This window comes from Brassica oleracea, chromosome C1, assembly GCF_000695525.1.
Source record: "Brassica oleracea var. oleracea cultivar TO1000 chromosome C1, BOL, whole genome shotgun sequence".
NCBI lineage: Eukaryota > Viridiplantae > Streptophyta > Magnoliopsida > Brassicales > Brassicaceae > Brassica > Brassica oleracea.
The window spans coordinates 42,648,060-42,660,953 of record NC_027748.1 but is presented as its reverse complement, the minus strand read 5'-3'; the positions used below and the strand labels follow the sequence as shown (position 1 = coordinate 42,660,953).

Here is a 12,894-nt window from a genome sequence, read left to right as displayed (position 1 = left end):
GAAAATCTCTGCCAAAGTGTAAGTTATAATAATCTTCTTACAGAAAAAAAAATCTCGATCGTAATAAAACCTAGAGTAGTACATATTCTAATCCTATTTGTAATAAGACTTTTGCGTAACTCTAGCCTTCGGTTGGGTGATTTGTTTAACTTTCTCTCTTTGTATAGACGATTATAACGTATATATGTATTATATAATCGTCTATATGTATTATATTAGTTAATATCTACATATGCTTCCACTTGTTATATAAGTTACATCTTTTCTCTTTCTTGCTTAGCATCATTCTTTGTCGTGTTCTTTTATTTAACCTTTCTTTGCCTTGTGTTTCCTCACAACACTTTGTAAAAGTGTTTTAAAATCAAAATCTGAAAATCTTATCTCCTCTGTTAGAATTTGCTAATCTTCTCGTTCTAAACAATCACTTATATTTCTATAGGGCTTCACTTTTGGAATATATAATCAGATACAATCTATTTAGGGTTTAAATGGCGAATCCATGGTGGACAGGACAAGTGAATCTCTCCAGTCTCGAAACGACGCCGCCGAGTTCCTCTCAGTTAAAGACACCAGATCTCCACATCTCCATGAACATGGCCATGGTCTCAGGTCATAACAACCACCATCATCATCACCAAGAAGTCAACACCAACAACAACAACGAAGACGATAGAGACAACTTGAGCGGCGACGACCGCGAGCCACGTGAAGGAGCCGTGGAAGCTCCCACGCGCCGACCACGTGGACGTCCTGCTGGTTCCAAGAACAAACCAAAGCCACCAATCTTTGTCACGCGTGATTCTCCAAACGCTCTCAAGAGCCATGTCATGGAGATCGCTAGTGGGACTGATGTCATAGAAACCCTAGCTACTTTCGCTAGGCGGCGCCAACGTGGCATCTGCATCTTGAGCGGTAACGGCACGGTGGCTAACGTCACACTCCGTCAACCATCAGTGGCTCCCGTTGCAGCTGCCCCTGGTGGTGCGGCTGTATTGGCGTTACAAGGGAGGTTTGAGATTCTTTCTCTAACCGGTTCTTTCTTACCTGGACCGGCTCCACCTGGATCCACTGGTTTAACTATTTACTTAGCTGGTGGTCAAGGTCAGGTTGTTGGAGGAAGCGTGGTGGGGGCATTGATGGCTGCTGGTCCGGTGATGCTAATCGCTGCCACGTTTTCTAATGCGACTTATGAGAGATTACCTTTGGATGAGGAAGAAGCGGCTGAAAGAGGTGGCGGTGGAAGCGACGGAGGAGTGGTTCCAGGGCAGCTCGGGGGCGTAGGTTCCCCGCTGAGTAGTGGTGGCGGTGGAGGCCACGGGAACCAAGGACTTCCCGCATATAATATGCCCGGAAACCTTGCTTCTAATGGCGGTGGAGGAGGACAGATGAGCGGCCAAGAAGCGTACGGTTGGGCTCAAGCTAGGTCAGGATTTTAACGTGCGTTAAGATGACTTTTTATTTACAGCAGTTAACAATAAAGAATTACGTTATGTCTATTATGATAATGATTATGAAAACTAGTTGCTACTAGTGAGCTATATAGTGTGTGGGTACATTATATTATGTTCTCTTGACTAGATTATTATATGCTAAATTTCACTTACTTGTGTGTGGTTTATGATCTTTTATTACAAGATTTTCTCTTTGTTGGATTCTTCATTTGTTTTTATAATGAAGTTATGTGTGCATATATAATCGATTGAATCTTTGAGGTTGGTCATGTTTTCCATGTATATGATATAGCACTATATATGCCATATATAATTGGTTTTATATATTTTGTATGTTTGCATGCATTTATTAGACACCTGATTGGCAATTATCTACAAGCCTTACACTCACCTAGTCTCATTAAATATAAGCTGGTTTAATTTTGCTACAAATTATGTAAGAAAATATTGATTTACATGTAACCCAATACTTCAAAAATGCATATATATATATCTCAGCCTTCTGAACAAAACATCGGATTATAACCCGATTAAGAGTAACACGAACACGTAAAAGAACTGTTTAAGCTACGCACATCAGCATACATTATATCATACAAAAGAAAAAGAATTGCCGAGAAAGATCAATGAACTCCGGTTCCAGGATTTAGTTCGATTCCAAATATTCACAAACAATTTGTTTTATTATTTTCGGTTATGATATTTTGGTCCAGTGATTTATTTGATGGTAAACTCACATAAAACTATCATTTCCGAAGAATAAGTTCACATCATGATAAGTCGGATGATAGAGTGAAGTGATCAAATGAAATTAACAAAAAATACTTTTAGAATAAACATATATAACATGCATAAATTAGATTAGTATCAGATCATCTCTTGAACAATCTAGGATTTCAATTTTATTGTAACCTAACTTTTATTATTCAGTTAATTATGGTTACAATTTTAATTAAAAAAAATTAGTATGTTCGCTTAGCATGCAGTCATCATTAAATTATACTCTAGTGGAAAAGATGATGTATCCAACAAAAGTAATCTATAAATGCTATTACCGAAAGCTATATATTAATAGGTTATTTCAAATGAAATGACATTTGACAATAAAATGTTCTAATAAAATATAAATGCATGTGTTATTTGAATGTTCAAATCACCTGGACTGAAACTCAAACTTATAATTAATGGCTTTGTGAATCTGCAACGGTCTAATATATATATATACAAAGAAGCCGTAGTCAACCACAACTAATATAACTAAATCAGTCGACTCAAAAACTAATTTTGTTTTTCAGAAAAAAAACTAATTTAGTTATAATATATATATATTTATGGTACACACCAGGTTCAATGCAACTTAATATACGACGGGAATAAAAAAAAGGTCCAATGCAACTATTATACCAATTTTTAATACATGTGTGTGTGTGCCTGTATTAATAATCCCCCTTGCTGTCTGTCAGCTTACAAGTGTCGTCATTTAACCAAGTTTTTAGGCTTTCTTGACCATCTTTTAATTAAAAATCATAGACAAAGTATGAGAATACAGGAGCTTATTCACATGGTACCACATGCGTTCCTCTTGCAAAACGCAAACCCTAATGGACCTGTCTATTATATATATTCATATCCGTACTTTCTTGAGCAGAAATGCATAACACTAAAATGATTAACTAAAGTGCTTTAGAATTTAAAAATATTTACATTAGTGTAGCCATTTATTAAGATCCAAGTATAGCGATTTATCAAGAACTCAAGATCCAAGTAAAACAGCGTAAACATAAGATAAGAAAGACTATCTGTGATTTCCTTATTTTAGCATATACGGATCTTCAGCTCTCTTTTTTTTTTTTTTTGGTCATCCTCATCTGCAGAGGCAGAACAGAGCTTTGGCTCTTGCTTCTTGTGAGCTACCATATATAAACAGGTGAACACATATATACCACAATCTCTGGTTCTTATAGTTTATATACCAAAACTATTGTTTTATATTAAGATGTAACAACTTTCACATAAAAGTAATGAAAGTTCAGGTATAAAGCCGTATTCATATTTAAGTCCAACAAAGTTAGCAGTTTTTTTCTCTATAAATGATTGAATCACTGCATTTCGATAAGTAAATTACACATATGATTATCATCAATCAAAACTACTTACCCAAACTTTTTAATGGTATACTGAACGGCCGGTTTAAAACTAAGAAGTACAAAAATTGAAAAGTATTGTGTAGAGAGATACCAAATCATAAATTCTTGTAATATTTTATCGAAAAGCCAAGCCTAAACCGCACTCAAAAGAATATAATACTAGTTAATTAGAAAAAGTCTAAATCTATAGCAATTAACAACTAATACTTTGAAAAGGAATCCATAAACAAGCATTATTAAAAGTATAACAAAGACCACAAGATAAAGCATAACTCGGGGTCCAAAAAACTATATCAAAAGATTAAAGAAACATTAATTAGTATGCCGAGGTAGTACTGCTTCATTGAACAAAATAATTATAAAATCTGTTTCCTGTTTTTGTATTTTATATATGTATATATATATATATTTATATATGTATATACACTATTAAGCTTATATTAATATATATCCCTTATATATTAATCGACGAACATTTAAAAAGATGTAACTTTCGATTTTGTAATAATTAAAAAAAAACTCTTTGCTTATGTGTCAATCAATTAGGTAGTTAATTAGTCCTACGTGTCAGTCTCACGTTAAAACTGAAAAACATGTTGGTCCAATTCAATTTTTATATCTCACTAGAAACATTTAGTACCAACTATATGATATCATATGATATTAACTAAAACAAGGTGACTATTTATTATACTCCCTCCGTTTCATAATACTTGATGTTTTGTAATAGTACACAAAGATTGAAAATTACATTTCCCTAGAAAAAATATTTTAAAGATATAATTTTAAAATCAGTTAACCAATTATAAAAAAGACCGTAAAATCTAATTGGTTGAACAGTTTTCAATAAAGTTAAAGTTAACCTTAAAATCTCAAAACTTCCTTAAAATCTCAAAACTTCATGTAAATTGAAACAAAACAAACCTTCTAAAATATCATCTATATTGAAACGAAGGGATTATATTTTTTCTTTAAATGAAACCTACGGAATTACCTAATGTGATTATGATATATATAGTAATAAATGATTTTAAATAATGAAGATTTGCTAATAATTTATATGCTTTCTATCATTTTTGTTTAATTCTTTACTATTAAAATAAATTACACGATTATATTAATCATATATTAAAAATTAAGATTTTTTTGTATATGTTGTATTTTGAATTTTTCAAAACGAGTATAAATTACTAAAACTGTTAAAAGTCTCACATAAACTTTTGTGATCAATGTTTAAATTTTTTTCTATAAAAGATACAATGATAATAAAATCATATAAATAAATAATTTTATTTTAATAGGTGTTTATGTTAATATATATATATATATATTTCATATCGTTTAAATTTAAGTATATATCATATACGATAGATAAAATTGATTGTTTTGATTAATTTATTCTAAAATAATTGCGAATAAACAAGAGCGGTCATTTGATTTTTATGTGCAAGCCAATTTATTACATAATAGTAACTGATTTCTTAGTTATTTAATATATAATTATTATTTTATTATTTCATAATATGCAGAAAATATAAAATAAGTATTTTTTCTGCACAAGACGGAGATCTTAACCTGAGTATGTATATCTCTAATAATTTTGAATCTTAATTATTTTCTAAATCTCAGACCAAAATAAAAGAAAAAAATGAGAATAAACTCAAAATCAATATTTATATCGAGCAATAACCAAAATGACACAAAAAAAGAGAAAAATATCGAAGATAAATAGGATTGACAATTCTCATAACCATAATTAACTTTTAAATTGCTAAATCATGATATAAAACCGAGCTGACATAGTTTCATTGTAACCAAATAGTTGGCATGAGATTATTCGGCTTAAACGTTAAGGTTTTATGCGATAAATAATTTTTTGACCTAAAATATTTTTAAAAATGAGATCAGTTCATTTGTAAACAAATTTTGTAATTAACAAAAAAAAATTTAAAAAATTGTTTAAGAGCCAAATATATTAATTCGATCAATAATATAAATTTTTTCCATACGATATTTCTTAAATAATTTTCATATAAATTTACCAGGTCTTATCCTAGTTAGGCATGGGCATTCGGGGTCCCAATCGGGTTTCGGTTTAGTCCAATCGGGTTTCGGTTTTTCGGGTTTATCAAAATCAGCTCCATTCGGGTTATATGAAAATTCGGTTCGGGACCGGTTCGGGTTCTATTGGGTTCGTCAAAATCTAAAAACTTCAACCTTCAACCGCCACCTTCAACCATCAATCTTCATATAATAGATAATTATTTTAGATGTTCAATATATTTTGAATACATATTATGAATTGAGATCATGTTTGGTACAAGTTCTTTTTGGAAATTTTGAATGTTTCGGGTTCTATCGGATATCCATTTAGGTTCGGATTCGGTTCGGATAATATCCATAACCCGAAATACCATAAAACAAGATCCATTCGGTATTTATACCGGGTTCGGATCGGTTCGGATTTATTTTTATCGAATCGGGTTCGGTTCGGGTTTTCGGGTTCGGTTTATTTGCCCAGCCCTAATCCTAGTATTGTGTTAAAAGGGTTCTCATTTTCTCATTAACATACAAGTATCTTACATAAATCCAGAAACAACAACAGTTAAACATATATAAATGATCAGTGAGAAGGAGAAGATCGAGAAAGATGGAAGTACACTTGCACAACCTAAACGAGAACCATAGAGAAAGTAGGAGGAGGATTAGAACATCTAATCAACTTGAAGACCACAACCTTAGAAGAGGTGAAAAAGAAATGCAGGGACTTCTATAAAGAGAATCATCACAGACTAATTATTCTATAAAATTTAAAACGATTTAATCTAATAAAACTGAAAGGAGAAAAATAAATGAATTGATGTTTCTAGTCGATAAAATACTTCCACGACATTTTATTATTTCGAACGAAAATGTGTTAATTCTCTTGTTCGAGAGAAACGATAATTAAATTTCCAAAAAAAAAGTTGGAATATGGACCTTTTTGTCGTGAGGGGATTGTTTATACCATCCAATCCAAAATGTGGAGTATATTGGGACATCATATCTGTCGAACATTGCATGACTTAAGGTAATAATCTGCGCATGGTGCAGAGCAAAATAATTGATTATATTATTTATTTTATGTTATAATAAAAAATTTGTCGTATAGATTTTCAAAGGATGGGCATTCATATATCCGTTAGGATCCAGTTGATCTATTCAGATTTCAAATTTTTAGAGTTAGAAATTTAAATATGATTCGGATATTTACAAATTTTGGTTTGAATTTGGTTTGGATTTGGTTCAAACATTGTAGGTTCGATCGGTTCAAGTTTGGGTACCAATTTTAATAATGTAATGTTTTAACAAAAATCCAAATGTACTTAAAATTCAAAATTCAAAATACTCAAAAACATAAAAATTTGAATAATGTAAGACTAAATAATTAAAATTACATAAAAAATAATTCAATTTAAATATTTAGATAGAGAAAATATATATTTTCAGTATTTTGACCCTTTTTATTTTAGATATTTTCATATTAATGAATATCTAATCGATATAAAATTTCAAATAACTAATATATTTAAGTATATAATTATGTTTTAGATATTTTTGGTATCCAGAATATTTCAGTTTGGATCAAATATTAAACTTGTAGATCTATTTGAATACTTAATAAATTTTAGTTTTAGTTTGTGTTTAATCAAGTTCGGTTTGGTTCTTCGGATCCAAATATTTTACCCAGACTTACTTTTTCCTACTGATATAAAAAAAATAAATAAATGTAAAACTAATATGTTGGCTTATTTTTACATACAATACATAATTATTGGACCATACTTTAAGAATACCAATAAAAATAGTTGGGCGTCGTGTCAATACTTTTGGGCATGTTACAAAATTGACGTAGTTTATAACCAATAACATGTACTTTCTTACAAAAACATATTGATAAATATAATAAAAACATGATAAAATCGAGTGAAATAGGTTAGAGTTGCGTCGAAAATAATGTGATCACTTCATTTGGTACATGAATTCTGTTTTTCAATAGATTTGGAGAATTTTCTTTTCTCTTAAAGCTTTTCGATTTCTGATTTTTTTCTAACAATATGATTATGTTTCTAATTTTTGGTTTGATATGAAAACTCTGTAAAGAAAAATAATATTTGGCTAAACTAAAGATCCAACTTTGTGTGTGGTATTTTTCACCTCAGTTTCTTTAATTCATAACTAATCACAATTATTTGTTGCTTTGGTATGCATAAACCTCAACCATGGTCAAGTTCGGCAAAATCCGAAACTTTCAATTTCTAAAAACATTCTAATTCCATCATTTTAGTTGATGTGAATCTTAATGATTTTGTAATTTATTTTTTTCAACAATGATTTTATTCAGTTCTTGTCCGGACATAACTTCAATTCACTAATACAAACATTAAAAATCTAAAAACTGTAAATGATGTGATTAAAAGAAATTAGTATGTGAACACATTAAATTATCTGCGATAAAGTTAAGAAAATTAGTATATGAACACATTAATTGCTAAATGCCTATAAAGATGACACGTAAGTATTCTAAAATTGAAATGATTGTGAGGATTATACGTGTCAATGTGTGTGTGAACACATTTATTGCAAATGCATCGCTACTTGATGTTTCTTCTTAAGCCTACACAAAGCATAAAATGACACTAACTTTGTTAGTCGTATTCGTATATTAAACGCTTGGTGTGGTGGTCTAAAACACTTGAGATGGGAGTCTCCAAGTGTATTGTGTAAACTAATTTATTTAATTAGAATAAAATATTTAATAGATAAAAATAAGAAATATTGTATTACTTTGACAAAAATATCAAATTACATATAAATTATTAAATATTTCTTGCTTTTTCGTTGACAAAGAGTTTCCAGATCTTTTTAGTGTGTTGAAAAGTTGAATCATTCAGCCTGAATATAGAACAATATACGTAGTTTATACATTAAAATGATTACTGATAAAATAAGTAACAGTATGATCAGTTTCATAATGAGATGAAAAGAATCTATTCTATTAAAACACAAATGTGACCTATTGATGTTAGTTGACTCCAACAAATATTTTTCATGATACCTACCTTTTAATATGATAACTGTATATAAGAAAAATACAAACTTTATACGATAACCACCGCATCAGTTAACCTAATAACCACCACATCAGTTCTCGCCTAACTGCATCAATATATTTGGGTCATAAACATTTAATTTACAAAGCCCATTAAAATTGGGCCATGGACTTTGATTTACATAATTCATTTATAATTGGTATACAAATTATTATGTGTAATAATAATGTAATTATAATTATATACGAAATTAAATCATGTTTAATTTTTATTTTTATTTTATTTATTTAATCTATCTATTTAATTACTATTTTTTTACTAAACAAAACTGTAACAATATTTTGTTATTTTTTAACAAAATAACAGTTTGAAAATAAAGTATCATATTAATGTGTTAAAGGCTATGGCACACATGTATAATTTAACAATATAATAAATTCAATACAATTATACAAATACTTTACTAATCATTTTTTAAAATTACGCAAATACGTTTGTTGATAAAAACACAAGTATGATTACAAAAAATACATATATATTACAAAGAATTAAACAAATATATAAATTTAATTTTAAATAATATATACAAAACAAATAATATACCCGCCCTCACTCTCTAGTGTAGACTTAAAATCACCAAAAAATAATATATAAAATTAAATATTATTAAATCTAATAAAACTGGAACAAGAAAAATAAATCTAATAATATTATGTTATTTTTTCGCTGAAAATGCGAAAGCATTACGTATATATAGTTTCGGACCAACCAATCCCCAAACTAGGCTTCTCATCATCGTATAACAAGAGAACAACAACAACAACAAAACTAGACTTCTCATCATCATCTTACAAGTATCACCACTTTGGTTTCCTTCATTTCTTGATTCTTGAATCATCTTCAAGATTCTCAAAACTTGTCTCTTCCCTCAGAGCTTTGCTTCAAACTTTACTCGCTTGCGCTCTGTAAAGCCCTTCTAAGCTCAGAAGCCATGACATGCAAAAGAACAGGTTTCTGAATCATACCATTCATCCCCATTTGCAAACACCTTTCCCTAACATGATCTTCAGTACTCGCAGTCAAAGCTATAATCAACGGCCAATGATGTCCACAAAACTTCCTTATCTTCATCGCTACTTCGAAACCATCCATCTCTGGCATCTGCAGATCCAATATCACAACCCTATACGACATTTCCACATTAGACAACGCACTCAAACACTCAAATCCAGAAGACACAGCTGTCACTTCACATCCTAGTTTCTCTAAAAGCCTCTTGGTTACGGTTCTGTTTACATCATCATCATCTGCTAGAGTGATTCTTAGACCACGAAGAATTGAGTTTGAGTTTGGATGTTGAAGCTCTGGAGCATTTCCGGCTAAGATTGATCTTCTGATAGAAGGTCTTGTCTGAAACCTCAGAACCAGTTGCATACTCTGTGTTTGTCCATGTGACTTCGGTGATATCCATATGTTCCCTTGCATCATCTGCAGACAAATATCAAATCACATATAGACTGTTAGTGCTGGACAAAATATCCAAACCCGAAGAACAGAACTAAATAATCAAAACTGGTAAGGTATTTGAACGGCTTCACAATTGTATATTTAAATATATTAATTACTTTTAGATACAATATCCAAATATTCAAAAATACTCAAACTTATCCAAAATACTTGAAAAATAGCTAAAAATGAATATCCCAAAATATCCAAAAAATACTCAAAACACTGAAAATTCTCTACATGTCTAGTGGTTCTCTAACCAAATATCAAACCGAACATTTTTTCATGTTAATTTTAGATATTTAGCATACATTATTCAGATTTGTACATTGTATATTATTTTTAGTATGGATTTTAAGGTATATTGAGATTTTAAAATTTTGTTTATATAATTAAAATGGATAAACGAACTCTAACCGAACCCGCAAAGAACTAAACCCAAACAGAAATTTATAAATACCCGAATGAGGCTTAAATATCTAGCCCCGAAAACCCAAAACCTAAACGGATACCCGAATGTCCACCCGAGCCTGTAATAAAAAGAAACATATGTTTTTGATGTGATCACTAACCTGTGCAAGTTTTCTACACATGCCTAAGCTCAAGCCTTCTTTAATCCCATTGCTATGATACCTTCTGTTTGTAACATGCCTCATTGCAATCACCGAACCATCCAACGGAGGACTCTTAATCTCATTAATCTCAACTTCAAACTTAACACCGAGCGAATCATCAGACAAATGCGACTTCCACATCCCACTCTCCCTCTTGTTCTTGTCCTGACCACTCCCAGTCCCTTCAGACACAACCCTAAACGTAACCGTCTTCCCTCCTTCGCTCATATCCAAGATATACCCAAGCATATACATCACAAGCTGAAACGTCCTCTTCTCATCTCCCACCACTAAACTAGGCAGACGCGTCTGAACATCCATCTCAAACCCGTAGCCTTTGTAAACACTCAAGCATTTGGCAACACAAGCAGCTTCTCTTATCAGAGAATGAAGCTGAAACCGTTTAACCTCCAACGGAGACTTCCCGTTGTCTTTAGGAGAAATGTCAATCACGTCGTTGATCAAAGCAGAGAGGACTGTACTCGTTTTCATGAGCGCGTCGACGATGATCTTCTGGTCGAGGCTCATGCTCTCAGACTGGAACATCGAGAGGAGGCCGAGGATCGTGTGCATCGGCCTCCTCATGCCGTGACTCATGACCTTTTGGCAAGTGTTCCTCGCCTGGCTCGCCATCATCGCGTTCTGTTTCGCCCGGAGCAAAGCTCGGTTTTGAATACCGAGCTTTTCTCTCATCAGCTGCGACTCCTCGAGCACCGAGGCGTGCGAGAGAGCCACAGCTACTTGGTCAGCGACGACCTCAGCTATCTCGATCTCTCTGTCCGTCCAAACGCGAGCGTTCGCGTTTGGAAGGACCAGAACCATTATAGCGTAGGAAGTATCAACAAACTCAGGAGTCCCTCCTTTGAAATTCGACCCGTGGAGCATCGGCATCCGAATAGCCGCCACGGGACCACTCTCATCAGAACCACTGCTCTCAATCGCAAGAAGAGAATCTTTCCTCAAAATCGCAACCACTTTCGCCTCTCTAACCTGAACAACATCAGGATCGTTGATCGGCACCACTCTAAAGCTCCTCATAGAATTCGACCTCAGCTCATGAGTCAAATGCATCTCTGTTCTGCTCTCGTTAGGCATCCAGACAGCAGAGTTCTGCAAATCAAGAATCTTGGAGAGCTCGACGAGCGTCGTCCTCAGGATCATATGCTTATCAAGAGACTTCCTAATCTCTCTAGTAAGCATCCTAACGTGCACACTCATCTCCTTCTGCCGTTTCATCAGCCCAACCTCCTCGTTAAGCTCAAGCACGTTCTGCTTCAAGTAAAGCTCTCTGACTTTCCACTTCAGCAGCAAAGGGATCAAAGTCAAGAGCGTGATGGCCGTCGCGCACGAGACCAACGCCGTCAAGAACTTAAAGATCGTGAGCCATAGCATGAGCTGGAACGAGTGGGGTCCATAGTAGGTCCACGCGTTGAGGAGGTGGGTCATACCGCAGAGGACGATGAAGGCGATGAACTGTACGAGTACCCATTTAAAGGGAACGTTGGAGAAGCTGATGAAGTAGAGAAGCTCGAGGGGGATGGAGAAGTAGGCGATGGCGATTAGGAGATCGCTCACTCTCTGGCATTCTAGGATTGTGTGGACGGTGAAGAAGTAGTAGCCTTCGTCGTCGCAGTTGCAGCTTCCGTAGTCGTTGTTGTCTCCGGTGACGAGGGCGATTAGAGCGAAGAGAAGCAAGCCTAGACCTAAGGATCTTAACATCTTGATAAGCTCGGCGTCAGATCCAATGGAAACGGAGATTCAATGTTAAAGGAGAGACCTTTCGAATCTAGGAGAGGTGATTAGAGAGACCCGTCTCGGTGAAACAGGATTTGCATCGGACGGAATCTTTATGTCGGGTCAAATCTGAAATTTTTTTCTTACAGAAGAGGAGAAACAGAACAGAAGAGAAGAGAAACCGAGTTTTGTCGGGGCGTGTTTGATCTTTTTACGGGGGTTTCAGACTTGAGTCAGCAACAGTTCAAAGTCTTTTAAGACAAAAAGGAGCAGACTTTGAGCTCAAGCGGTTTCTGGAGAAAGTTGCTTAATAAAGAAAAAATGGGTTTTCATGAACACATAAATGCAT

The 12,894-nt window shown here is 33.3% G+C and overlaps 2 protein-coding genes across 2 annotated transcripts; one reads left to right on the top strand and one right to left on the bottom strand.

The window, feature by feature from the left end:
• The first annotated feature begins 293 nt into the window (after positions 1-293).
• LOC106295171 (AT-hook motif nuclear-localized protein 19-like) lies at positions 294-1,654 on the top strand. Its single transcript, XM_013731004.1, has one exon. It carries the CDS (start codon positions 489-491, stop codon positions 1,434-1,436), a length of 948 nt encoding a protein of 315 aa, XP_013586458.1. The 5' UTR covers positions 294-488; the 3' UTR covers positions 1,437-1,654.
• A 7,716-nt stretch (positions 1,655-9,370) lies between these two features.
• LOC106334407 (protein EIN4) lies at positions 9,371-12,835 on the bottom strand. The gene is made up of 2 exons (XM_013772720.1): positions 10,770-12,835; positions 9,371-10,179 (listed from the first exon to the last, which is right to left on the bottom strand). Exons 1-2 carry the CDS (start codon positions 12,528-12,530, stop codon positions 9,640-9,642), a joined length of 2,301 nt encoding a protein of 766 aa, XP_013628174.1. The 5' UTR covers positions 12,531-12,835; the 3' UTR covers positions 9,371-9,639.
• Positions 12,836-12,894: the final 59 nt, after the last annotated feature.